Source organism: Neodiprion lecontei, chromosome 6 (genome assembly GCF_021901455.1).
Source record: "Neodiprion lecontei isolate iyNeoLeco1 chromosome 6, iyNeoLeco1.1, whole genome shotgun sequence".
Lineage (NCBI taxonomy): Eukaryota > Metazoa > Arthropoda > Insecta > Hymenoptera > Diprionidae > Neodiprion > Neodiprion lecontei.
In genome coordinates, this window is record NC_060265.1 from 28,504,116 (window position 1) to 28,531,966 (window position 27,851).

At 40.3% G+C, this 27,851-nt stretch overlaps 3 protein-coding genes and 1 long non-coding RNA gene across 5 annotated transcripts in view; 1 reads left to right on the plus strand and 3 right to left on the minus strand.

The window, feature by feature from the left end:
• Window positions 1-23: 23 nt before the first annotated feature.
• Window positions 24-4,045, minus strand: LOC107217876. Its single transcript, XM_015655562.2, has 2 exons — window positions 2,519-4,045; window positions 24-2,455 (listed from the first exon to the last, which is right to left on the minus strand). The coding sequence occupies exon 2, from the start codon at window positions 2,418-2,420 to the stop codon at window positions 1,440-1,442; it is 981 nt and encodes a 326-aa protein (XP_015511048.2). The 5' UTR covers window positions 2,421-2,455; window positions 2,519-4,045; the 3' UTR covers window positions 24-1,439.
• Window positions 4,046-4,346: 301 nt separating this feature from the next.
• LOC107217887 (Golgi resident protein GCP60) lies at window positions 4,347-7,573 on the minus strand. Its single transcript, XM_015655576.2, has 4 exons — window positions 7,163-7,573; window positions 5,481-6,556; window positions 4,879-4,938; window positions 4,347-4,716 (listed from the first exon to the last, which is right to left on the minus strand). The coding sequence occupies exons 1-4, from the start codon at window positions 7,338-7,340 to the stop codon at window positions 4,615-4,617; spliced, it is 1,416 nt and encodes a 471-aa protein (XP_015511062.1). The 5' UTR covers window positions 7,341-7,573; the 3' UTR covers window positions 4,347-4,614.
• A 2,249-nt stretch (window positions 7,574-9,822) lies between these two features.
• On the plus strand, window positions 9,823-26,427 carry LOC107217879 (homeobox protein Nkx-2.2a-like). Of its 2 annotated transcripts, XM_015655564.2 has the most exons (5): window positions 9,823-10,046; window positions 10,160-10,368; window positions 21,595-21,701; window positions 21,795-21,998; window positions 24,815-26,427. In XM_015655564.2, exons 2-5 carry the CDS (start codon window positions 10,286-10,288, stop codon window positions 25,312-25,314), a joined length of 894 nt encoding a protein of 297 aa, XP_015511050.1. In that variant the 5' UTR covers window positions 9,823-10,046; window positions 10,160-10,285; the 3' UTR covers window positions 25,315-26,427. The 2 variants fall into 2 exon arrangements, with proteins under 2 accessions (XP_015511050.1, XP_046599694.1); XM_046743738.1 differs by lacking the exons at window positions 9,823-10,046; window positions 10,160-10,368 and adding an exon at window positions 18,510-18,842.
• The window catches only part of LOC124295119, a 35,746-nt gene continuing 21,700 nt past the window's right edge, over window positions 13,806-27,851 (minus strand). The window contains exons 2-3 of the long non-coding RNA XR_006905024.1: window positions 19,573-19,647; window positions 13,806-13,954 (exon numbers count right to left, since the gene is read on the minus strand). This is a non-coding gene — a long non-coding RNA (uncharacterized LOC124295119). The remainder of the gene's footprint in view (window positions 13,955-19,572; window positions 19,648-27,851) is intronic.

Below are 27,851 nucleotides of genomic sequence, written 5' to 3' on the forward strand. Positions count from 1 at the left end.
TTACTGTACGCCAATAATGTGAATAATAAATGTTGAATAATACAAGTCGCGTCGTTTCTGTCTTTTGTCTTTTGCGTGATTATCGTTGCAAGTTACATTCTTGAATAACATGTAACGCTGTTTGAAAAATTGTCCATCGTAATAATGCTTTACAATAACATACTAGGTATCGGGTGATCTGGGAAATGCATTTTTTTATAAATAAACGATTTAGAAACTCGAGCGAAATAAACACGGATTAGACGAAATAATGTGTATATGGGGCATTCCGTGACATCTCGATCAAGATTCTACGACGATATCTCAGATTGGCTTTATAAATTTTTTGTATTCAATTTCTTCATCGATGTAATACATTTTTTTTTTCTACAAATTCAGGATGTCTGCCGCAATCGAGAGTTTAGATTCCAGGACTATACCAAGAGTTTCCGGAAAAAGTCATTGGAAAAAAATTCCAGACTCTTTTGGGTTTTTAATGAAGTATAAGGATAGAAGAAGTTTGTTAGTTGTCAAATACAAAAAATGTATATAGCAGTTTGCATATATAATGTAGGTAAATTCTTCTCAAGCGATGTTGAACAAAATAATAGAAAAAACGAATTCTAACGTAAAAACTCCTCGTCGATCCGAATGAAAATGATGATGACGAGTTAAGAATTAAAACAGTGCCGTACAGCGTTATTTATAATGACGAACAAAATCTATTATATTTAAAAAAATGTATTAAACAATATGTTATAACAATATGAGGATATTAAACAATAAATATTACATATATTCATGAAAAAATACATTAACAGTGGGAGAGAATAAATGCTGATACTGGCAACCTTGTTATTTTATATTCGTAACTATATGTACTTATATTTTATTCCAGTAAGGATCGATTTGGATTATATAGTTAAATTTGTAATACTAATGATGATGATGATGACGATGACATATAAGGCATATACGAGCGTATAATGGATGTGGGTGTGTGTATAACACGATGCTTGCAGTTTAACAATTGAGTGTGCCCAATCATAAATAGTTGCATATTATAATAACTACTTTCAGCGTCCGGTTTAAAGGTAAAAAGATGATGATAATAAGATCTGTGTCAACATGCACTAGCTGAAAAAAAGAGGTAACTTCCCTAGGAAATGTCATTAATAAAATACAATCTAGACGTCTTTAGTCGAAATGTTACACGATTATGGCTACTACTATTCTTCTTCTTCTTATTATTATTATCATCATCATTATTACAATATTTTTAGGATATTACAGAAAGTGATTCAGAATTTTTCCCGCGATATGCATTGATAGTTGAATATATACATACGCACACATACAGATTTTGTTGGATGCGGTAAGAGTTCCTGAGAGTGACTTGACGTAACAACCGTTGTCCCTTGATTTTTGAGACGGACATGTTCCGTATGTTTCTTACTGTACTAGTCCATAACGTCGTGCGGCTCACCTGCCATCACATGGACTTCGAGCACGATAGAGTCATTCTTAATGTAGCCTTGTTCTTTGTCAAGCAGATCTTCCCAATAGATAAAATCCCGATATCCCCAGTCATAATCCATTCTGCAGAATAAGTGTTCAGTTCTTCCGGTAAGAGCTTTCTGATTTTTCTTGTGGGGGAGGAGCCTGAACTCTATTGACGCGTAGCAACTCCATGTGGACGAATCGTTTTCCCTGTTGCATTCCAAAAAGAAGCCGAGGGACTTCCTAGATTCGTGATCTCTTATGTGGTTAGTACAAGGCTTTACCAAAATATTCCACGGAAGATTGCGTACGTAGAAAGTTGGCGATAGCCGCTCGCAATCCAACTTGGAAAAATTCCTCACCGTGTAACGGAAAGTCACCTCTGGCATTCCCCTGTCTTCCATTATATCTTGATTTTGCGTAGAAAGGGACATATCCATCTCTCTACCGATTGTTTCTTGCACCACTGCTACTTCTACGGCCTTTTCAAAGGTCAGTTCTGTTGTTTCAAACAATGCAACACGTATCTCTTCGTCTTTCACTCCCCACACGAACTGATCTCTCAAAGCATTGTTAAGATTTTCGAAATTGCAGTAGGACGCATAGTTTTTCAACTTGGTAACGAACTGGCCTATTGTTTCTTCCGGTTCTTGTCTAAGTGCATGAAAGTCGTAGCGTTCCCTTACTTCGGACGGCATGCAGCGTAGTTCGTTGGTCATAATTTCAATCAGCTCGTCGTATTTTTTATGTGTGATTTTTGCAGGAGCGACAAGCTTCCTGAGCAACGCGTGTGCGTCTTTTCCTAGTCGCGTAACCAGGATTGCAACTTTAACTTCATCGTTCGTTATGTTCTTCGACAGCAGATAGCACTCCAATTTTTCCGCAAAAATCTCCCAATCCCCGTCAGCGAGTTGATATTGCCCGTTCTTCTCATCCCACATAATGTTTTCCTAGTTTAACCGACACTCTGATTCCACTATAAAGACATATAAAGTAATTAATATTCCTGCCTTCCTTGCTCCTCTATCTTTTACTCAACTGCGACTTGTCTCGTTAATTCCGCGGCCAGCTCCAACCGTGTAACGGTCGTCAATTCAAAATTTTCGCTATTGTTTCACTTGTTTTGACCTTCCTCTTGGATGATGTTGGTTTGCCGCGCTGGCAGTGTTGCCAACCCTGAAGATGACCGTTATCGTTCCAGGTTAATTTACCATGTTTTTGAAATACATTAGAACACCATAGACGACATACGTATGAGATATTTGGTTTTTTTTTAACTTGATCGTACATCGCACTCGATGCTCGGTTACTGTTTTTATTTTCCGATTTTTTCTCGCATATTTGAAATTTTTGTATGAAATTAAAGCAGACCAATTTAAATTTATCGGTTACGTATCGAGGTTAATATTAATTTTAAAATAAACGTGTATCGCTGATTATTTATCACAGTCACAGTTTGACGTCTTACGGATTTACGGATTACAAAAAATGACCGGCCGGCATCAACAAAGTGTCTGATTGGCTTATCTTGTCATAGCGAGAGACACCTGCTGGAAATATTTCGTGAGCGCGCGTAGAGATGTAAAGTTTCAAAAGTTTTACGTACGACGTTTCATTTTTGACTACGTAATTAAGCAATTGCACTGTCTTGTAGGTGTATTATATTACAGGTAGGTATGCGTGATTTCTACCGAAAATTTACAAAAAGCTTGTATCAAGCCTACAACGACAGTACGTTATTAATTACTTTCATCATTATCATTACCCCTCCCCCATAATTATTTATTCAAGTCTCAGAAAAAATGCAGCACGTACAGTAAATGTATACAATAAATAAATAAATAAAAATATTGTAAACCAAGCTCATGCTGTCTCAAAATAGGACTCTTAAGAATGTGTTTTCAAATTTTTAAGAAACTGAAACAATTCAGGGTACTGTTTGAAGTTGGGACAATCGCATAAAAATTTTTGTACAACGTACAAAGCCGTTTGAAAAATTTCCTGGCGAAATAATTCTTTACAATTACATACCAATCAGGTACATTCATTCAACCAGGTCGGTAAAAAACGGTAGAGAAACTCGAGCGAAATAAAACACGAATTTGACGAAATCATCTGTATATATATAAATGTCAACATACAATAATATTAAATATGCTGAAAACACAAGTATTGTTACAACTATTATTATTATAACAACAAATATTTTACACGTGTCATAAATGGTCAATACGATAATAATGAAATCAATCCTAAGCCAAAATTATCAAAATTCTGACCTAGTATCTAATTAACGCGCATAGGCATTTATAAGTATGTGTTTTTCGTTGCGAATATACATACGTATCAAGTTTCTTTTTCGGACGTTCGTTGATGCCGTGGCAGCAATTATACACTTAATAAAATAAGATGCATGTTGTACACGCCATATGTTATAATATACTGCGTATAGACGATGTACTATTACCGTTTTTGCGTAGAAAAAAAACAAAGAAAAAAAACGAAAAAAATTTAAAAAATGTAATCAGTATAGTATTATATGCACGCACGCTCACACACATACATATACACGTATATATATATATATATATATATATATATATATATATATATATATATATATATATATATATATATATATATATATATATATATATATATATATATATATATATGTATGTGAGTATTATCATTTAAAAACTATACCTGGGATAATTCTATACGTCAACGTCAGAATATTAATTATCAGATATGAATAGTAATAATTAAATTTCATCTAATTATAGTTGTGCCATAAATAATAATTGCTGCACTAGTCTGCGAAGTGAAAAAAAAAAGAAAAAAGAAAAGAAAAACAAAACAAAAGATAAAACAAATGAAAAAAAATTTTTATTCAATTTCTTCGTAAATATAATAAATATATATGCATATGTATCTTTTTTCTGAATTTCTTGCATGTCTTGTCTTGTTTTTTTCTTTTTAGAGGCTAGACAGTACGTGAAATATAGACGTATATTTATATATATATATTTTTGTCGTTTTGTTTTGTTTAGACTAGCGTACAGACAGTCGTTTCAGGCTAGTGTGTTGAATAGCTATGCGACGTACTTAAGTAGTTCATTATATATCATAATACTAATTATTTGTAAAACCCGGTCGCGTGTAATAAACTCTGTAATATAGAGTTTTGCTGCGCCAAAGCGAATAGGAATTGTCAAATTTCAAGAGGTAGACACCCTGTGAAAATAGAAAAAAAAAAACAAGTCAACACGATTTTTCGTGGGATTTTACGTTTACAGGTGATTATTACGAAAAGAAATTTCAAGAAAATGATTATTTGTATCACTTGCGAAAAAATAAACTTCAATTTACACAATATAATCATTGAACTATGCTTACTTGTCCCGGATATTGGTGACTACCGGCATAAACCTCTTCCTGTGAATCTCGCCTATAGACCTGAAGAGTAAAAGTGAACGAAATCAGCTTAATAGCTATGAAATTTTCGGTTTGCTATCTCATTGCCAAATTCTAGTGAAAGTAAGCGCATCTAACAATTGAAAGAGGCTATTCTTGTTCCTTCTTTGGAAATAGCTGTCCAAACGGGACTAACATGCATTTACCTCGTTAGCCAAAGATTGCATTACACTGTTATTTGAAATTGGCTATCGTAGTAATAAAATATTTAGTAAGGCAGGGAATTAAGTTAGCTAATTGATCGTTACTAATTCAAATGTCGATGTTAACATGTGTGCTCTAAAAATAAAATCGACCTTGTAGATCAACTACTCACCAGCTGTTCTAACTGATTAGCAAATTGTCTACCGTTCTGATGATTGTTGATGTACAGATTGTGAATTAAACATATACTTGACATATCTCAACTTTTATTTCTTTTCACTCGCCGTGAAAGCTAGTGTCAAACCTTTTGTGGTTCGTTGCTAAGTATTGGCAAAGACGTAAATAGCAGAAATAGTAGTCAAACGAAAATGCAAACTCACAGGTACAATAACACTGATCGGCGGTGTGATCGGTTTACTGAATTCAGACTTTGGGATTCCGTTCATTGCTCCATTCTCCAGGTCCTCCCTGGGCTCGTACTCCTCTTCCTCTTCCTCTTCATCCTCAGATTCGCTGATGTGGACGGAGACCTGGTTGGTCTCCGGTTTGGACCATTCAAAGTAAACCCCAAACCCTATGTCGTACCCGTCGGTGGCAAACTCCCAAAATAGACAGGAACCATCCTCGTGGGTTGGAACTCTAACAGTGACGGTTTCTCCGTGTCCAACTTTGATGACAGCGTCGCCAGCCTCCTTGCGAATGATCTCTTTGAACTCTTCTACTCCGGTTCTAGTCCACATTTCAGCCGCGGACACGGGTGGCCAGTCCGGCTCTGCGTCATCCGAATCATTCTCATTCAGTGGCGTAGTTTCATTTGAATCGGCAGCGTTCTTCTCGCTCTCACTGCTCAGGATTTCCGCCAGCTTCTCTTTCTTCTCGGTGTCCGAGCCCTGATCCTCTATCACCAGCTGATTCTGATGTAGCTGCTGCATGTACTGGTGGTAGTGCTGCTCCTGCAGTTGCCTTATCAACACGCCTTGCTGCTCCGGGTTTCCGGGGTACTGCTGCTCCGCATAGGCCTTGAATTGGTGGTAGGTTTGCTGATTCAACGCCTCCTGTATCTGCCGTCTCTGACTCTCCTGCTTTAGCCTCTCCTCCTCTTCCATCTGCTGCTGCTTCTCAAGCTCCCTGAGCTGCTCTTCCTTCTCCAGCCTCTTCAATTCCTCCTCTTTTTTCAGTCTAGCCTTCTCCTCCAGATCTCTTTTCTGCGCCTCGACCACGGTCTTGAACAACGGGCACAGCTTGTCGAGCAATACAATGAAACCCTCCATCGCTTCCTCTTTCGATATGTCCCCAAGGTTTTGCCAAGCCAAACGACGGTCCCGACCTATCATATCTAATACTCCCAAGGGAGGCGCGTTTTCTACTGTACATTTTCCATGCATCACTTGTTGCGTAAATGCGACCAACTTCAACTTGTCCTCGTAAGACAAGTGAACGGCTTTACCTTCCTTTTCTGAAAATGTGAATAATCGTGTTCGTAAGTCAGATTCAACGTTGCAAACAGGGACGTTTAGTACTTAGAACGGAGTGAGAATACGTGCATTGAAAATATAGGATACTTGCGTGTTTTGGCATTAGTGTTATATGAACGAGGAGTCGAAGTAGCGACGAAGTTGAAGAATCAATTGACACAAAACTCAAAGGTGACATTACCAAAGCAAATCTGCGATTTATTAAGCGCTAAAAGATCGACGTCACTGTGGCAGAGTCGAAACACCAAAGCATAAACACACAATGGGAGCTATGCAAATTGGTATTGAATAGCAATCGAGGAGGCGAGCTTTGTGCGTTGTTCAAAAGAAAAACGTACCGCCAAGGACAGCAGGGTAAAGAAGTGCGGGGAAAACAAACAAGACAGTAAGTGAATAAGACGCAAATAAATGTCCAGGGAATTGATTGCCGAGGTATAAACAAGGTCGGCTATCAAGAATTCCGTTGAATATTTGAAGCTTCGATCCAGCGAGCTGGCCATGAGCCCGATCGAGCTGTCAGACGAGATATACGTAGAAGAGAAAAAAAAAGAAGCATGCATAGGAGATGATGCAGAGAGACGCCTCACCTTTGTAGAAGTTTAAGGCAATCTTGTAGAGTTCGCGGGTCTCGAAGCCCCAGAGATGGGGTTCGAAGACTTTCGCATCGTTCCGGGAATTCGTACCGTCGGCTGTTCTCACCGGCGACAACTTCAGCTTGTCAAAATCTCCTACTGCAGCGGATACGTCATCGCCTGGCGACGCCATTTGCAATTAACCCTGCGGCCTGCCGCCGCTGTTGCTTTCTCGACACGTCGATGCGTCCCGAATCCGACTCCGTGAATTTCTGATTTTTTACACCCGTCGAGTATTCCTCTAAGCCGCCTGGGACAGGTGGGCAACAATTAACACTTCGCGCAATAGTCACACGCTCCTCATCACTAACCCGCTTCGGGAACAGTGTGTTTCTGACGACTCCGATATGCGCGATAAATATTGCGCGAAGAACACGCTGGCCTTGAGAGTTGGCCGAACTGATTGAGCCGTCGTTGCACTGTTGGTAAGGCTGCACGGTCGGCAAGGTAACGCGCTGGTCTTACCAGTCGCCGAAAAATTAGTGCGACAAGTTGGGGCGATGTAAGATGTAACGAAGAACCAGGGTTTATTCTCATAATTTAATGTGCGCAAAAAAAAAAAATAGCGGGAGTTAAAATGATTTATAAAATTTTTCAGCAGCTGTGGATCTTGCTGCTTACTTACGTTTCTTTCTTTCTAATTCCATTTACACGTTGTCGACAACGTAAAATGCACTTTCATTTACGTAGGGTCAACACACAACATCAACGATGTACACTGTAGGATTTCGTGGATTATTTTGAGGATAAGAGATGGAGTTGAATTTTCTAGGCAGGCCATACTTCCTGCGGTGATTAACCGATCCTTGGCGAAATCGAACGATGATTTGAACGTTTGAAATTCGAACGCGATACTTGGTATTTTTGTTAATTAGTATATTTATAAGCATCAATTATTGCTGCGGCAAGAGTGAGGGGAAAATAAAAGGAATACTAATTTTTCTTCCGAGATATACGGCAGTGATTCATTAAAATTTCCGTGTCGTATGTATTGATTTATAATTCAAGTCCTCGATAAGATCAATTTTCTGTTGAAAATCTAATTTTCTACTTGGAAAGAATGGTGCAAAAAATAAAAACAACAGAAAACGCGATAGTTATTATAAATATACCTTCAGCCGGACAGTTATTTTCAGGCGTAATCATATCTCACATCGCACATAGTCCGAGAACATAAAACTTTCAAAATCAATGCACCTTTGTGAAGAAGAATGGAAATCCTGTTTTTTTCATTTTTTTTCACACAGGAAAATAACATTAACTTTTATGTAATATAGATATGGCGAGTTAATTCTTGAAAAAAAAGGAAGAAAATAGAAAAAAGCTGAAACGAAAAAAAAAAATTCTTATCACTACCTTTTGATAAGCAAAGATTACGACCATATGTCACCCGTGTGCTTGATGAAAATCATTTTAAGTATCATATATACCTATATGTCTGAACTACCAGAAGCTCTAGTGATTTAATAAAATTAGTTACTTTGTAATGAAACAGATATGTCGAAAATTAATTACATTCTTGTTCAACAATATTATACCCTGCAGTGTGATCTCAGACGACAAACGTATCACACTGTTAATATTAAACATAATAAGAAGAAAAAAAGAAACTCTGGGAAAAAAACTTTCTTAAAAATACACAGGCACGAGTATCTATCGTATTGCGCGTACCGGTTAAATGTACTTGAGCTGAGATTGAAATTCGTGCTACGACCGAAGATGATAATTTTTCAGAGATATAATAGGCATGCGGAAATGAATTTATCAAAATCGATGCATTATTAAGTACAGATATCGGTTCTAATATTAGTTTATCGAAGCTTAGTGGTGGGCGGGAGTCTGTTTGGGAACACTCGTAGCCTAAGCCCAGATACTTCAGTTCAAGGGTCTATTGTCATTAAAAAATTATATTTCCCTCATGCATCATTTTGAATGATCTCCGATTGATTATACAGAGCTACGAGCAGTGACCGATCGATTCTTTCGTGGCACCCCCACCCATGCCGGCGGAAATCTTTCCAATTTCCACCTCTATCTCGGCAACGTGATTCCCCAGAAATCAGGAGTCCCGAAATCGTGAATAAACCAAAGATCTCTGAGATATTTTTAAAATATTTACATTTACATTCAATACGATCCGTAAAAAATACACTCTACAAAAATTCACAGCAATGTTACGTGAAATGAATTTTATTAAAATAAGATAATAGTAAAAAAATGTACGAAGCGAATCGATTCACGCAACGATAACAGCTGAGTATACTTTTAAATTTCGCTCATTCTCTCCATTCCACGCAGACACATTTATGCTTTGATTATGAACTATTTATCTTGGAATAAATATAAACTTTCGGGTTTCAGTTTGCGCATAAATTCGGAACGAATCGGGTATAGAAGGCGCTAAAGACCCTCGTGATTTTTCGGTACACAAGTGCACGCGTCCCTGTGTGTTATAATATATAGGTAGTGCAGTAGTCAAAGCATAATCTATATGGGGTGTTATCAAAAAGATAAGGTTACCAGAGCTCCTATCTGGTAGCCATATTTTCGATATAATATATAGGTAATCAATGTATCGAGTTCGCTACCCAGTCTGTGATCGCGCACAGGTACGACCACTCTTGAATTCTCACACGCGAAAACAATTCCGGATGAGCAGAAGAAAGTAATTTGACGAAAAACCAGACAAACAAATAAATGCGGAAGTTGTTCAAACCGCGGAACACTGGAGATTACGTTGAACAATTGTAAAAAAATTCACAAGCATCGACTCGCTGTTCGTTGACGATACGCGTCATGACGGTGTAATTAGGATAACCGGAAGAAGATAATAAAAATCGTAAACAACAGAGGCCACTCTTTTACGCGTGATAAAATTTTGAATCAAAAATTCAAAAAATTATTCCACGGGGTAAAAATCGGCGATCAGTTCTAATGGACTATCTTCCAAAGATCAGTCGTTTTCGACTGCAGCAGTGAAACAAATACCGGGAAACAGCGAGGCTTCGGGGACGAAACAGAGAGATTAGGAAGACCGGTGAAAAATTGTTCGATAAATTGTTGCAACCCTTTGCGACAATGGCAGCGGCCTACGACGACTGCTACGACGCCTCTTGGCATCTCATACCGCCGGACTATGTCAGCAACGACGACGACTACAGGTGAGATTAACGATCTTCACACTCTAGTTTCGAGTGTCTTCGCCGGATGTCAATTAATTTTATTACTCCGTAGTACTTCGCGTATATCATACGCGGTGATGTTCCTCCAGTCGTTTTGTGGAACGTCGCTGCGGCAACTCCAGGTTCGTACACCTTGGCGATGCGATCGATACTGACGATGCCGAGTGCAACGCAACCGCTCCTGAGAGGGTTCGTGCCCTTTCAGGTGAAACGATAACTCTATCGTCATTGGACGGACTCTCGTGACGGGCGTTCGATTTAGCGCAAAAAGTAGACCCCGCAAGAAGAGTATTACAGCCTTTCCGGTAACAGCTAGAAAACTAATTTTCATTTTCTACCTAGAACTATATTCTTCGGTTATGGTAAAAAGTGAAAATAGTTAAGGACTGAGCGGTAACCGGAACTAATAATTTCTCTCAGTGCATTTCCTTGGCCTGTGATATGTAATTCCATTTCGTACGTCTCTCTTCACTCTGGACTAAAATTGATAATGTATCGGCAATTTGACGAGTAAAATGCTATGAGAAATGAATTCTGCTGCGTATTTTTACAGCAAACTACAATTTTCGTTGGTTTCCGTTCAAGTTTCGATGACAGGATTTTACGGATTCAAATGCGAAGGAGTACATTATTATTTCAGAGCTATAACGAACTGTGACAAACTCCCACCGCACAAAAAGCTCGGTAGATGTAATTACGCATCAGTAGTACCATATTTTGGGCCCAAGAAAAACTATGGGAAGTTTCAGGAGAATCCATGATCCGGAGTTCTGATCCTATCCTGGTCAGTTTATTTTGAACAGAGAAGTGAAAAAGCGTGAAAATACGGTTTTTTTTTTAAATCTTCAGCAAAGAAGCCTAAATTTTTTTCATACACTCTCATTCTTGAAGTTAATGCGCGGACGTTCTACATTTCGACGAAGCGAGACTTAAATTATAACGTTTTACTGCGAACGATCAGACGATATGACTTGAGAGATAGCGAAACATGTTGCCGACTGACCGCTGATCAAATCTCGATCCAGAATCTTTATTTTGAAAAACATAAAGAAATAAATAATAAAATAATCTCTTCGACCGCCCAGCAATTTTATTTGGGTCGATCATTACAGCGCAAAAATTTTCACATCTTTTAAGGAAGATTCTATACTGCCTACATGGATATTATATCCATAATCATTTTACCTAATCACCCCGTAAGATCTTCGACGAATTTTACCAACGACGAGAATTTATCTTTGTTAAAATAATCGAAACCGTACGGTCGATACTTAATACCGAATTTTTCACGAATTGTCTTGCGAGGACGAAAAGTCCGTATAAGTTTGGCAAAATTTCTCTGCGATGTGTCTACGAATTAAAGTTTTTTGAATCAATCAAAAAAGATAATGCGCTCATTGTAATACCGAATAATTAATTTTTACAATTTTTATAAGCCCCGGAGAAATTGCGTACGGAAAATATGGAATGTAAATGTGATTACTCGATGTCGGTATAACACAATCCAATTGTCGTGCCTGGAAACAGCGTAATTGATTGGGATGATCCACCCCTGCAATACCGCCGGCGGAAACGAACGTTTAAGAGCTCTGGATCTGTGGAGGGGTGCAGCTTACGAGTGCACAACTCGTGTTTTCTGGAGGGTTGAAGCTCTGCAGCCCCTCTTCGGCGGCGTGGTACGCGATGTTACACAGCGCCATCGATGCGAATCGTGATCGTGATATTGCCCAAGTACGAGCACCTGTTGGGTCTACACAATAAATTTATGAATAATCATCAGCCCGTCTCTTTCCCGATTCGTGCAGTCGGACGTCCGTTTATCCTGCAGGGGTTGCAACCGGCTTTCCCCGATTCTCGTTATTATTGCTTATTTTTCTTCCAGAATCATGCGGTTGCTTCAGCAATTCCATTTTTCTATTGGAGTTAGGAAATATGCGATAAAAAACGTAAAAATTGATTCATGTAAAATTATAATTATTTTGTGACGGAGTAAATTGAATTAGATATTGAAGAAAGTAGTCTCTGAAATAAAATGAACGGTTTTATAATTGAATCGAACGAATTTACAAGATTTTTAACCATCTGTGAAGCGATTTTTAAACGAAGCATCGATAACTAAAGGTAGCATTTTTTATACTCTCTATTTTTCTATTTTCAAATAGATCGTTATTGTAGCCAACGAACGTAATTACTTTGTAAATACTCAATGTACGACAGCTTTCTCTCGGTTGTAAAATTAATAAATATAGTATCGGTTTTCGGCGGTTTCCTTCGTTGAGGTAAATAGTTACCCGAGTCGTTCGATATTACACAGTGGCTCAATAGTAATCGACTGACAATCGGATAAGAGGATATCTTTTGAAATATAGGCGTTGTGTAGGCGTAAAACGAGATACGTGCGGCATAGGCGCAGCAGACTCAAAACTGCGGTACATTTCAAGTGTGTTAAATTTCTTCGATTTTGGATTCTCGGAACAAACGTAATTCGAATATTAAAACAGTTTTATAACTTGTAACACCGGTCAACGTCAATTTTGAGTCTGAGTTCTAGACGTCAAATTTTCATTTCTTCCACGTAACTGATAAAAGAAAAAAATGGTTTTATTAGATGAATTTTTTTTTTTAGAAACCAGAACGATGTTCCGGATTTTTAATTTAAATTATTTTTATTGAAAAATAATAATTAATCACAGGTGAACAGAAAAAAAAAATTTCTCGATTCTGTATTTAAATAAATAAATTTCAATTCTACCCATCGAATAATAACAAAAAACTTCGTTCGTTACTTATAAAGTTTGCTTTTGTCGTTTTTACGTTGATAAATCAGACAAAAGCAAACTTTATACAAGCAATGAATGTAAATTTTTCTGTATTATTCCAAGTAAAAAATGAAAACTTATTTATGCAAGCACAAACTGAAAAAAAAAGAAAATTCTTCTCGCTAACCTTATAATCCTGGATTTATTTGTTGCCTAGTATTTTTTCGCCAACAATTCACACCTCGAGTAAAATCATATTTTTAGCCATATTGTCGTAGCGCCTACTTGAGGCTGAGGCGAACAGGAAGAAGAGGCAGAAGGGTGAGAATAAGACGAGGAAAGGGCAGCAGAGGACTACGCGCAGGTTTACGTTCATTCATGGATATTCGTACAAAGGCGCAGCTTGACCCTAAGGGATTTTCGAAGGGCCGTGGTGTGTCACCCTCGTAGTACTACGCGCAGCGGGATTCTGCGAGCTTTCGACGACGGCAAGAGTACCCAGGCGTGTATCCGAGGGCTTCTCCAAAAATTCGACTTCATTCTTGGCCCCGAGTAAAATGCTGGAAAAGCGGACGCGAGTCGAGGCGAAAATCTTCGGGCCCCGAGGCTCCTTTTTCCGAACAAACCTTCGTACAATGGAGCAGTTAAAGAGACGTTTAAGAAGTTATTCCACCCAGGCTACTCCATTCAATGCTGTTTATTTTCCGGACGTACGTAGTCGAACGCCCAGGTATCCGCCCACGGAACACCGGAAGTTCACACTTTCTAATTTGACTGCATACCGAGATCGAAGTCGGAGCGAATACCTGAGGCAAAGAATGCGTGAATAGACCCTCGAGTGGAGGGTATAAGAATTCTGGTTTAGATTTCGGGGTTTTTCAAACAAAATCTTTCTTATTCGTCAGCTTCAATCACCGCTGTGTAGGAATGCCGAGCAAGTGTTTCGGGTAGAAACTAAAAGAGGGACCATTCCTTACAGGAAGTAATAAATTCAACAACTGAAAGTCAAGGCGTATACAAAATCGAGGACCTAAACGAGTGAATATTGTTTGAAATAATGAGGGTCATAATCGATGGTCATCGTTCTAAATCATACTTGAAATCACGTCTGACAACGCTGAAAAAGTTGCGCTGCAAGCGTTTGGCAATTATGGAAATTTTTGTAATTTACGGTCTCGTAGTAAACGCCAAATGCTTTCAATCCATTATCGTTCTATGGATTTATATCCTAACATGTGACGTTCATTGATTTCAATTGATTTCCGATGATCCTGCAGCGATTCGTCGTGATCAAATCCGATCGAAAAGTCACTGAAAATGATTATAAATCAGGGAAAGACTGAAAGTTAGAAATAAATCACTGGAAATCAGTGTTCAAAAGTTGAAATTATCGGTTCCATTTGCAAGCGAAATGGTCCCTTGGTAGTGAAAAGGTGTATAGATTCAGGTAACCGAAGAGGCAAATATACAGCACGGCTCTTCAGATTATACCAGCGTAACGAGTATGCAGCAGGTTACAGACACTGCAGAGGCATTCGAGAGTTTGAAAGAACTGAATGGAAGGAAGGAAGGATACGGAACAGGCGTTTCAACGTGTATAGGAGGAGTCCTGAGGCTCGAGGAGCGCACTTGTCGGTCGATTGCTTTACGAGAGATTCGCGTGTTCGGCATGAACCTCGTCCGCACCGACTCTGATCCTTCATGGGAATTTCAGAAATGTTGAAAAATTTTGCCCGGGCACGTAAGGGCAGTAAAATGCGGTCCCGCTTTCATCGGTCGAGGATCCATCGGGTCGACAACTCGGTATACCGAGTGCCCGACGAACAGGTATCGATATTGTCATGTTAATTCGCTTCTGGCAGTTTTTCAAAATACGCCTTAAATGGGTAGCGGACCATTCATCTCGGCACGTATTTTCCTGCCACCTGATGCTAAGTCTCGTGTCCTTCAAGGTATCCCTTCCACTCATCCACGAAAAACTCAAACTCTCAAATTCCGTTCGACACGAAATTTTAACAGAAGATCGGTTTCTGAGTGCTCTCGAGAAATCGGGGGTATACACGGAAACTCGGTCGGGCGTTGTGAAGATTTTAACGGTAAATTTCGCTTTCTTCGTTACTCTGAAAATTCAACATTCACCAAACTGTTATAATCAGGGTTCAGGATTTTCATGAATCCTGTGTTTCAGTTTCGTCTCGATCATCGTAATTGAATTTTATCGAGTACCATAAATGAACGATGAATTTTTTTACAAACAAATTCACTCTCTTTTGGACTTGCTCTTTTAGCAATTGCTTGTATTTGGAGTTTTAGGCTTTTCGAAATCCATATTCGAATGAATCGAAGAATTTCGTTAAACTTGTAAATTCAAGAGTATCCCGGATTTCGAAATCTCCGTTAAGAAACCCTGGGATGAGATTATCTTGTTCAGGGGTGCGCATAAAGAGTGAAATATTCGGTGTTTGGAACCGGCCGAAGTCCAGTAATCCTCGACTTTGGGGTCAGCGATTAACTCGAATCGTTGAACACCCGGCAGTGGATCCGCAATCCTTAATTGGTGTTTAAAATAAACATTGGATTAGATTCTACGGTGAGATTTAAGCCCTGGCTAAACCGTGAAACTCTGACCGGAAACCAACTCCGACTATCCGGTCGAAGAATCCGGAGTCGAACCTTCGTCTTCCTCTCTGATCCGAACAATACAATATGTATAACACCTTGTCTACATATTTTCTCGAAATCGCCTGAATTAAAAAAAAAAAAAACCGGCTAATCCTGTCGCGTGATCAGCTCATATTCCAGACGCGCACACTTTGCCGGAATAAACCCTTCGACTGTGCTTGCAGCCCGTAATGCAGAGCTTTGTAAGGTCTACCTTGGGTCCTGGACGTGTCGTGGCGGCGAGCCGATATGAGACGTAGACAAATTGGGTTGCGTGCTTGAAACAAGTTGGCACAGATATCGCCAAACAGTCGTGAGAACTCGACAAATGTTCCGAGCTCGATTGCCTCGCGGCGAGAGAGAAAAAGAGAGAGAGAAAAGAGAGAGAGAGAGAGAGAGAGAGAGAGAGAGAGAGAATCGTTCGGCGTCTTCGATGCTCTTCGTTACATTTGTTATTTTTGTTATTGTTTTCACCCCCTTCGTGCACATCCCACAATTTTGCATTTTTGAATTTCGCGCCTGCGGTATCGAGATTGTTACTTTGCAATACGTCATCTGGTGGAAAAAAATAAAACTAACGCAACCAGGCTGACAGCTGACTGTTCTTTTCCGCGTGCGGATGATGGAACAGGCACATCGTTGTTTTACGTTTCATCAATTTACGTCACACGAGTGATTTGAAACCCCAAGAATTGCGATTCTCCTCCATTGAAATTAGAAACTTAGGTTACGCGGTGATAAAATGGCGCCGACAACGACGCTCTGACGTCATCGGGACGTCCCCCGACACGTAAACTTTGACGAATCGAACGAGGATCAATTGCGTGAACGCGGTACGAGGTATAAACTGCCTGGTGATAAATCGCTGGTGTTGGATATTGCCAGAGAATCGTCAGAGCGGCCGCCCCCTTCCGCACTTTTTGACTTTTTCAAAAGCCCCGACACCGGGAGTATAAAGCGCGATATAAAGGGAGGAGACTGATGGACCAAATGGACCGAATGGACCGGATATTCGCCCTTTTACAGGGCCTTCCTCGGGTATATATCATCTCAGCTACCTGTCTAGATTCGACTCCGGTAGCTGCGTGACCGGGGGTCCGAAACGTGAAGCTTCTACATTTTTCTTCTTCTTCTTCTTCCCTTTCTCTTTCTTCTTTTCTCGCCTTCGCGCACGGTGAATAGCCACTTGTCCCAGTCGATTCATCGTCTATTCACCGTCCCGGAGATGCCGGATATTTCGTTGCACAAGCGGTCAGGATGCCCTCGAAAAAGGAATCGCGTTAAATCCATGCCCTCGTTAGCACTGACTTTTTATATCCAAAAACGCGAAAACTTTTATTCCTCTTTGTCTGTTTCCTCATTTCCCCTTTAACTTTCATCCACACTCGGGCTCACATTTAGCTGCAGGGTATGAAATAGATCGAATCTCTTCACGTGACCCGGCTGTAACATTTTATACGCAGGTCAAAAATAAGCCACGCGTAACACGGCACGGTTTCGCGTTGGAAATATCGACGTCGTTCTGCAGCCAGTCGGCGATGATACCTGTGTACCGGTACATTACGTACGTGTGTATATACACGCGTGTATCCCCGGAGCTACACAATGCGGGAAGAGAGCAAGGGAAGAGTATACCTAGCTCGGATAAAAAGGGTGGTAGGGGAGCTAAAAAACGAAATGAAATGACCGCTAATACCCATTCACATTAGTACTCAAACTAAAGTATGCCCTCAATGTGAAAAGTTCTAATCGATGTTCGCCTTTCATTGGACAACTCGAGCCAAGGGGGTTGAATAGCTCGTCACCGATTGGCCACCCGCCCTTATATCCGATTGGCTGGTTCAGGGGTCGCTTTCAGTCCCGCCTCGGCGTAACTTACCCCGTAAATTTCCATCCCCCGGAAATTTCCCAACGCGATAAAAGATTCGTTGGAACGAAGACTTGGAAACCCTTTCTACGGTCTTCCGACGTTTCGGATATTCAATTTTGAATTTCCATTTTTTATTCTCCACGTAGTTATGAGTTTCGTCTTCTCTTTATCATCAACATTTTATACGCTTTCGTTTCTTAGTGTACACATACACATACGTACAGGTATATATTCCGCGAAGCCTCGCGTCGCTCCGATTGCGTCAACATGATCGGAAAGCAGAAGCCGCCAAGTCGCGCAGCGCAGAGAGAAGGGATGAAACGGGAAACGAGAGGGGTAAATTTCCCTCGGGGGTCGCGCTGCGGGACGCGAAACGTCGGAGGTCCCGCCCTCGGTTTGACGACGCCTCCCTTCTTCGAGGGTGCTTGAGTTTCGAGCGTGAGCGAAGCCTCGCCGGAGGTAGGGAACACTGTTGGTCAAGTGCTCGTCGGGGACACTCAAAAAGTACAACAAGAGTCCTTAACTCGAGGCTGGTGTTCCGAAAATACCGCGTTTAACAGCCGCTGCACTTGAGCCGATGCGAGTGGACGTTTCGGTTTTTCTTTTTCTTTTTTTTTTCATCACGCCCCGAGTTTTAGAAAATTGGAGAAAACACGGTTAATCGTTCCAATACACGGTCAGAGTTATCGAGACTTTGTTTTTCGATTGACGTGCAAATTGTTCAGTGAAATTGTATGTGCTTGGTTTCTGCTACACGGTATTTCACAACCGTAATTACATTTTTTATACTAGCTGTTGATAAAAATTGTGCGGTGTTGATTCGTTCGACGAAAACGTGAAGGGAAATATATACATGTATGTATATATGTATGTATACATAATATATACACATATACGTACAGCGTCGAACAAAGATTAATATTTGTGAAAACGTAGCAACCGAACTTCGAGTGAACGAACATATATCGATAAAAATTTCAATCTGCATAATCGCAGATAAAGACAGGAATAATATGTTTTACTGACGATAAAATTTTACCTGCAACGCGCAACGAGACTTTCAACATGGCGGATAAAAACAAGATCCTACCATGGTCGCTTCTTCCATATCCGGCGAGTTTGTTGAACCATGTTTGGTACAGTCAACTCGCTCTGAATACTAGGTAAATTGAAATTCTAACGGTACGTAATAAGAAGATGAAATGAAAAAATGAAAATAGTAAAATGGTTTTCATCCGTCATTATTTCTTCCGAAGAATTCAAATTTTCGCTGCATTTACAACCTTCTATTTTCATTTCATCTTTGATTATCATTATTTTGCATTCTCTGCACATATCGTGAGCTACAGATTAATTCAATGATTATGATGTCGTAATTATTATTAACGTCAATGTCCAACGAATGTTTAGGTTTTCTCTTTCACCGGAGAGAAACGTTTAGCGAAAAGTCGCAAGCGGGCATGAAAAAAACGATTAAATCCAGGTGAAAATCGTTGTGTTATAGTCGAGAAAATTCTTATCTTCTTTCTACTATCGCAATAATTGAGAATTGATCGAGTTTGCCAACGGTTATAGACAGCTTGGCGATAGATATTACACGTTGACGAGGCAATCGTACCTGATACAGCGTTTCAGCTTAACGAGGATATAATATAAAACACAGATACCGACGGGGGGCTAAATCAAAGCGGACACGCAAGCCGGGCGAACAGATTGGACCATTTCCTGACGTCGACGCGATACGCACCACTTAGGGAAATGAACCGTTTTCGCCCCCGTCGGGATCGCGTATGAGAATCGCGTTATTTTCGTTGGGAAGAAAATTGAAGGGCGGGCATCGCCTCAATTTCATAATAACTCTAACTAAAAGCGTAACCTCCAATTTGCACTCACCGAAGTAATTCCGTGGTCGGCTGGACTCCTTCAGGGTATTCGTTCATTAATTCGAGTTCAACAATCGACGACAATCTGAAAGTAGAAAAAATTCGGTATTAGGCAATAGTTCGTTACGTCGACGGCTTCGTTTTTCAAAATCGTAAACGCTATTCATCGTGATCAATTTCGCTGATAATTGGCCTATTCGACTATTAGCAAAATTAAATTCGGCTGCGGTGAGGGGGATGAGAAATTCCTCGGTCTTTAACCAGTTCGGTGATTTCAACGCCAGAGTTTCCCGCTAATTCCCTGCAGGAGGCGCGATTTATCACTGGGTTAAAATGAGCATAGCTTTGTCACATTTTACACCCTTTTAGATGCGGATGAATATTATATACAGTGGGGAAAAAATATATATATATAAACATATACGTACATACTGGTTATAGTTTTCGTTACTTTGAGTAACAAGTTTATTTTTTTGCTTAGACATTGCTTTTATAAAAAAAAACATGACAAAAAAAAAAAAATTGGTCAATGATAATGAGAAACGAGTAGTAAAAACAAGTAGAAAACGTGGGTTGATCAAGTTTCGTTCGTTGATTCGACATTGATACAAAAAGTTTGTCGATTCGATGTATTGCACAACAATACACAATACATAGAGAAATTTTTTTAATGATGAAGAAAACGAATTGAGAAGTGTTGACCGATATGAAAAGTGGTGATAATTTTTTTCCTATTCTTTCGACGTTTCAACTTCTGCCTCCGTTAACTAGTCAGGGAAACTGGTGGCCACAGGAGCTATTAAAGATTTGGAAACAGAGTATTCGAATAACTGATCGCCATTTGTGTAGGTGACTAAACACAAGAATCGGATGTCCGAGAATGACGCGAAACGTGTCGAGATAATGGGAGGAATGGCTTACGGAGCTTAGGGTGCAGGTTCATTTAGGGAGTCCTGAAGCCGGAGGTGGCGGACAGGTAGAGAGACATGGTCCTTTGGTCGCGGTTCCTCGAAAACTCCGAAGACCGTCGGTAGAATGAGGATTGTCAAAAAGACCAATTCAATCGCATTAGAGATGGCTCCTTGAAGCTCGTGGCTTTTTGACACGTTCAGACTTGACGCTTTTGCTCTTTCAAATTGGATTTCGAACACCCGTCTCCTGAACGAAAACCGCAGGAAGCTCTCGTCTCGGTTCTGAGAACCAAGCGACGAGGAAAACCAGAATCATTTAGCTAATAAGGTGGAGACAATTAAGGCATCAAGAATCTCATTGAAATTCTCCGTTTTTCAACTCTTGGAACAGTGTAAATATCTCAAGAAACACGTCAGCTTTTCAAAAGTCGATCAGGTCGTTGCTATTTTTTGAGCTAGCTGTGATTACCGAAAGCTCGAAAAGCTTGAATACTATGACGTATACTTTTCTCCTTTCTATTTGCGATGTCCGTGCAGACGTGACGTTCCTTCTTTTCTGTTCATCCACACTGAGAGAAATTTTTAGTTCCGGTTACCGCTCAGTCCTTGATTATTTCATTTTTTACCACAGCCGAAAAATATAGTTCTAGGTACAAAATGAAAATAAGTTTTCCAGCCGTTACCGGAAAGTCCAGTATCCGTTCCTATTCTTTCTCATTACGATCGCTGTTGCTATATTTTCTTGTAACTGTTGCAAAAATTTAATGCTTGCGCAAGAATAAATTGACGTTAAAGCCTTGTTTAACTAAAAAAGTAGAGTAAACCTCACAGACTGATTTTGCGTTGCAATTACCAAAAAAGGATCGACAATAGCGCAAAATGGTTACGCGTACCTCGTTTTTCGTAATTCCAACAATATTCAAACAGTGTTTTAAACGACACTTGTTTTACTGAATTTTGCTAGTTACTGTTACAAATAAAATTTTTCTCAGTGCACTGTCCAGTGGCAATGACAATAGAAGAAACCCTTCTCGGTCGTATCTTTTCTCCAAACTTAGGTACGATTTATCATCTCACCGAACGACGATCGAATCAACGACACGTTAAATCGGCTGTTTCAGGCTACTCGAAAGCATGAAGATGCCGGCACGGACGTCCGGTTTTCACATCAGCGACATACTGGAGCTAAACGACTCGAAACCGACGCCAGAGGAGTCGGAGCTTCAAGGTGAGTGCGGTTTCGAAACTCCCGAGTTCCCTGCTCGAAGATTTCCCGAAGGTAACATCGAACCTGAGCGTCGTTTCCCCCTTTTTATTTCAGGAACCACGACGGTTTTGCCGACGGCAAACGAGGTGCCCTCGACTTATCAGCAGCTCCTTGAACACACGACGGCGATGCTGCAGCCCGGGGTTCACGGGAACTTAAACAGAGCGACGCTGCCGCCTCCACCGCCGGGGATTCTGGGCTGGCCAACCGGGCCGTCGCTGCCTTCGACGGTGCCGCAACCCCTGGAGGAAGTTAACGGTGAGAAATCAGCCTTGAGTTCAATTTACAGGCGTAGGAAAAAGCGCGAGGACTCGAGTCCTGCGGCGTCCCCGTGTTTGCCAAGCGCTGTACAATTGGCCGAGCCGAACCCCCGGACTAAGCAGGATCTAATAGGCCTCTAAAAGGCTCGCCCGGATCCGGCTGCCGATTGGCTCAACTGGTACCGCGGATTGGCAGATGTACCAAAAGTGCGCGCAGATGTCCCGAGCTTTCAATGAATTCGAATTGTCACGCCCAGCCCGCGCTCTGTCAATGCGGGCACCTATACCTACCCCGAAATTTCCCGACCTTTCACCTACGTGTTCAGACAGCCCATTTTTTACACCTCGTTTCACGGCCTCGCCCTTCGGTATGATCCTTTTGCGTAACACGATCCAAAGAAAACAGTCACGCCAAGTATTACCGACCGTTTATGCTCCCGGCGAATCGGTCAAAACGATTTCAAATTAGGGTGTCACTACCGATTGTTATACGGTGTTTTTCATCGTTCGATTTGGAAATGGAAATTTACGAGAGTTTGAATAGCGTAGGTTGAGGTATTAATGTTCGGGATCGATTCGTCTTTTTTATTTTTTTATTTAGAGATTAGATGTTTGTGACTGATTAAATAGACTCGTGCCGGTCAATTTTGAAGTATTTTGATGATCAAAATTGACCAAACTTGGCCGGTTTGGAAAACTGTAGAACAATTTTTGTGGTCGATTTGGAAGTTTAGCATCGGGTAGTGTTAGATCAACATCAAATAGGACGGTCTACAGGACTCGACATCGAATTTTTCTTACGGTGTATAGATTCGCGAAGCATATCTCTTGAAGAAAACGAGTGACCGATTTTTCTGACTTTGATCGGCTAGCATATAAACTACCCACCCAAATGCATTTCGAACTCGCCAGACACAGAGAAATGAAATTTTCATAAAAAAAAAAAATATTGTCATTCAAATAACTTGAAAACTGTTGAACCAATGAATTCCAGGATTGCGTCAATTCTAGGCCTTAAAAAATCCGCGTCAATTGATACCAGAATCATTCGAATCCGTTCATTCGTTCTTGAGATATCGTTGAAGAAGAAAGTTCGTCAAATATCAAATCAGCGTTCATCCAAGAATGATGGAAAGTGATTCTCTAGACTTCAAAACGTCGAGATCTGATAAAAACTGGTCTCCCTATTTTTGGTTTAATTATCGAAACTTCTCCTTCTCTCTTAATTTTCTTCGAAAAGAGAAGAGTGGAAAACTGAAAACAGGGTCATCGTCACAGACGAAAAACATTATTCGTGAATGCGTTATAAAAGCGGATGTCCATCTGCACAACAGCCACGCGAGATAAGATGAAACAACAACGTTCCATTCAACGAGTAGCTACAACAACCCAGATAGAGATTCAAGCGTGAACCCCATGAAACGCCACGAGGAAATAATGGGGTGTATTTACCGAAGACGTGTCGGTTGGCTGCAGGCGCGAATAAGAAACGTAGGGTAGGTACAACACGTACTCCAACAGACACCCGCTCCTCGTGCGAGGCGAATAATGAAATCACAACGCAAAGTCCCGCAGGGTTAATCTCCCATGAAAACGATACGGACAGCCAGTCGACAATATCCCCATTCCCCAAACCCAAGAGGAGGGAGAATCCAACGCGGCAATCGTAACGCTGACAACGCGCTTAAACGCTGCCGCAATCCCGTGGGGCTTGTACGATATTATGTAGGTATCAAATAGGATTTATATTAGTCCACACCCTCCCGGCATCGCCATGCAGGGGTTGGGGCAACATTCACCTCGATGCGACCATTCCAGAGCTGGTCATCGACGGAGAAAAGGATTTGTTGTCCAATTGTTTTTCCTCGTTTCATTCGAAAGGAGAGAGAAAGAGAGACGATAAACCAACCGACAAGGAACGTATCGAGATGCATGTCACCGATTTTATTCGTTTTGAGATATGATGTAATACGTTAAAAAACATCACACACGTCTTTTTTTTCACGTGCCAATTCGGTCGTTCAAGGGGTAAAAACCAGCACTTGAGTTTACCCTGAAACATCGTTCATTTCAGTATTTCTCGAATATCGCGCAGAGTTTATTGGTCAGAACGATTGGACATTATTCCCTGCGTCAACGTGCGATAATCTACACGGTTTTTACATCCTTGACGTTTTCTGATGCACCGCAATACATCTGCACGGAATGAAGCAGATTCTAAAGTCTTCCTAAACGATGACTCAAAACAATTTGTAACTAAGTTCGTGGTTAGACATCGCCTTTTATACATAGGTACATACATACATATATATGTATATAACAATGCGTAATTAAAAAATCGATCGGACTCCGCCGCGCATCTGCCTTCTGTAATCAGGGTCTAACGGTTATCGATGATTCGGTGCCGACGCACGTCGTTCTCCCATCGACGATGCAGCTGTTGTGCATCACGCGTCTAATTGACCGAGTGCATGGTCACAACAAAGTGATTATAGGTATACGTTTAGGCACAAAGTGCAGAGGGTCTCTTGCTACGCGTCTGGAAAAATCAGACCGTTTCTTGGTACTTGCGTCAAGTTAGCGGAACACGGACCAGTTTCAGTTCGGCGTGTAAAAGTATACGTGGTAGGGTTTCGGATGTGTCCCCTAAAAAGAAACCGGAAGTGACTTTTCCCTCCCTTTCCCACCGTTTCTCGGACAAAGGTCACGTCGCCGCGCTTACGTTTGCGCATTTTTTCTCCCCCTCGACGAATGATCCGATTCGCAAATTTCACGTCGGATACTGAGCCGGATATCTTCGATCTCTGATTCCAGTCCTCCAGCAACCGGATTCGACCAGCCCGACAATATCCGACCTCTCGTTTCCCTCGCACCCGGAAAACGGTCACGAGTCGAAGGAGGACGAGCAGGAGTTCGAGGAGGAGCACCAGGGCGAGTCTCAGGCCCACGAAAACGAGCACAAGAAACGAAAGCGGCGGGTCCTCTTCTCCAAGGCCCAAACCTACGAGCTCGAACGGCGATTCCGACAGCAGCGGTACCTCAGCGCTCCGGAACGCGAACACCTGGCCTCGATCATAAGGTTGACCCCGACCCAGGTCAAGATCTGGTTCCAGAACCACAGGTACAAGACGAAGCGGGCCGCAACCGAGAAGGTGGAAGCCAGTGGAAGCGGGTGCTCGCCGAGGAGGGTCGCCGTCCCCGTCCTCGTCCGCGACGGAAAACCATGCCAGTCGAAGCTCATGGAGTCGGTCTCGTATCCCGGTTCTGGGCAGGTCCCCATGGCTCCGTACATGCAGAAACCGTACTGGTGGTAAGCGCGCTACGAGTTTTTTAAAAATTTTATCAAATTTTATCAAATTTTACCACAGTGCAATAGCTGCCGATTTGCAATTATCGCGTAATCGATAAACGCGCAGCTGCCAATTTCGCGGATATGCGAAATTTAGAAAGGTAAATTCGCTCTACTCGCGGTATTGAAATTACCAATATGGGGTATGATGAGTTCGACTCCAATATATATGGAGGTGGGTCAAAATTCGTATCATCTTTTCTTCAGCTACGGTTGGTAGATTATTTTTTCTTTCTTTCTTTCGTTTTTTGGTTCCGTGCTACCCAGTGGCAAAATTTTTATACCGTCTTTGGTCGGACGGTTGAATATTCGTAGGTCGAGTCACATGACGGACGTGGCAGCGGTGTAAATTAGCTGAAACGCGTGTCACGATGACGATGTAGTCAAAAATCATAGGCATACATACCTAATATACCATAACGATGTTATACGTGTATAACTTAATATAGTGTTGATGATGATTATTATTATTATTAGTATTATAACTTTACGATAATGTAAAAATAACGACGCAAAGTGATTTTAGAACGTATAATTATAGTATATTATTATACATATAATATATTGTATTTAACTGATATAATATTATCCTGTACGCCATATAGTAGTTGATTAATGTGATTCTTAAGAATATTTCCTACGCAGATAATGTATTATAAAATAGACGATAAGGTTTTTGTACAAATTCATTCTAGACAGAGTTCAAATTAGTATTTAGAATCCAACCCGGTACTCATCGACGACTCGTCGTGTGCATATATATTATACCCCGTTTAAAATCAGGGGTGAAAACTGCACGAATCGAATGATCTAGTTAAATATTTTAGCGAATTTCCCTCTCCGTTGTATCTAATATTGCACTAGATAATTGTACATGGGTGTGATTTCGCGATATTGTTTATTCTATTTTATATCACTCGTTCTCTTCTCGTTATTTATCACGATCGCAACGAGTCTTGGAATGTCAGTATTTGAACCCAGTGAATAAAACGCGTATCGTAACTAATTTAAAATTATTCTCAAGATCGTTTAACTCGTAAACGTAAAAAGTATATACATGTACATAAATGTAGGAAAAGAAAAAAAAAAAACTAACAAAAGCTCGGAATCCGTAAAAGAAAAGAAGAAAAAGAACAATTCACGAAAGAAAATGTAGGAAAGAAAAATATCGCTAGTAATGATAATGGTGTGGGAATTCCTTTCTTTCGGTCAGCGACGGTATATTAAAAGTTGTGTAACGGCAATCGACGTGACAAATGCGTGTTATATATCTGGGCGTTATTTAAGACCGTGTATAGATAAGGTAGCGATATATATGAGGTATATTGTAGATTATACTTATCTATTCGGCGCACACGTGTGAAGGGAAAAATTAAGAAATGATACTTACTTACTTACTTGCTTACTTAATCAGCGAGATCTATTGCTCGTCTATTGCCCACTCCGTGTTTACTGCAGTCCAGGTTCTCGGCTTACTTTACACTCGAGAATGCAGATTAACGGCGTACATACTTGCAATTGCAAATTAAAAAGCTCGTACTTAAACGCACTTTTACCCAGGTAAAAATCGATCAGCACTCGTTCCGTTTCGTTCAATTCATTCGCGTACCTTGTTCGCAAAATTTCACTAAACATTAATAATCGTATTTGTGTAGTTAAAAAAATGTATATATATTTATATATATACTATGATAGATGGAAATTGTTAGGTTGATCGTGTGTGCGTTAAGAATCTTCTTGTACATATAAACGTATAACCGTATTCTTTTTTTTTTCTACTTATTTTAATAATTTTTTCGGTCACAACTCATGTACTCTCAATCGATGTACGAAATCAGTTCGCTCTGTATCATCTCAAATGAAAACTGTGTACAAAAGAAGCCGAGATACGGTACAAAGAAAAAGATAGTGAAAAACGGGGATAGAATGTCTTCGACCGGGACAAATTTTGTAGAACAATATCATCATCATTTCACCTCGTATTTTACATATAAATATATACATATATACTAAATATACATACATATATATATACATATATAAAATAGGTAATTTAATATTTATTGATTTAGGTAATGTATATAATGTACATTGTGTATCATATAAACATAAATATATACAAATATAAATACCTTACGATGGTCAAACTAATATATATACACCTGCATGTGTGTGTGTGTGTGTATACATGTATATATCGTATATTATATCAGACGCATATTCAATAATTACGAATAAGTAAGTTAAAAAATCAAATAAATTGAGTAAATAATTAGAAGAATTCCTTTTTTCTGCATAATTCATCCCGATTTTACGTACGGAATTGAGAATTTCACTTGTGACACACAGTGTGGATACAACGACGCGAAGCTTTGCTCGTCCATCGCCTATACATGTAGGTATATGTATGCGTGCAACATATATACATATACATACACATATACACACATATATATATAATATATATACGCATCGCGCGCATTTATTCCACTTTCGGGGTAC

Excerpts from the sequence above, each read along its gene's own strand:
- LOC107217876 (XM_015655562.2), bottom strand. The coding sequence starts at position 2,420 with ATGTGGGATGAGAAGAACGGGCAATATCAACTCGCTGACGGGGATTGG.
- LOC107217887 (XM_015655576.2), bottom strand. The coding sequence starts at position 7,340 with ATGGCGTCGCCAGGCGATGACGTATCCGCTGCAGTAGGAGATTTTGAC. Across the intron at positions 6,557-7,162 it reads TGCCTTAAACTTCTACAAAG|AAAAGGAAGGTAAAGCCGTT; the intron begins GTGAGGCGTCTC and ends TCACATTTTCAG. Across the intron at positions 4,939-5,480 it reads CGATCAGTGTTATTGTACCT|GTCTATAGGCGAGATTCACA; the intron begins GTGAGTTTGCAT and ends TTTACTCTTCAG.
- LOC107217879 (XM_046743738.1), top strand. The coding sequence starts at position 18,745 with ATGGCGGATAAAAACAAGATCCTACCATGGTCGCTTCTTCCATATCCG. Across the intron at positions 18,843-21,594 it reads CAACTCGCTCTGAATACTAG|GCTACTCGAAAGCATGAAGA; the intron begins GTAAATTGAAAT and ends CGGCTGTTTCAG. Across the intron at positions 21,702-21,794 it reads AGAGGAGTCGGAGCTTCAAG|GAACCACGACGGTTTTGCCG; the intron begins GTGAGTGCGGTT and ends TTTTTATTTCAG.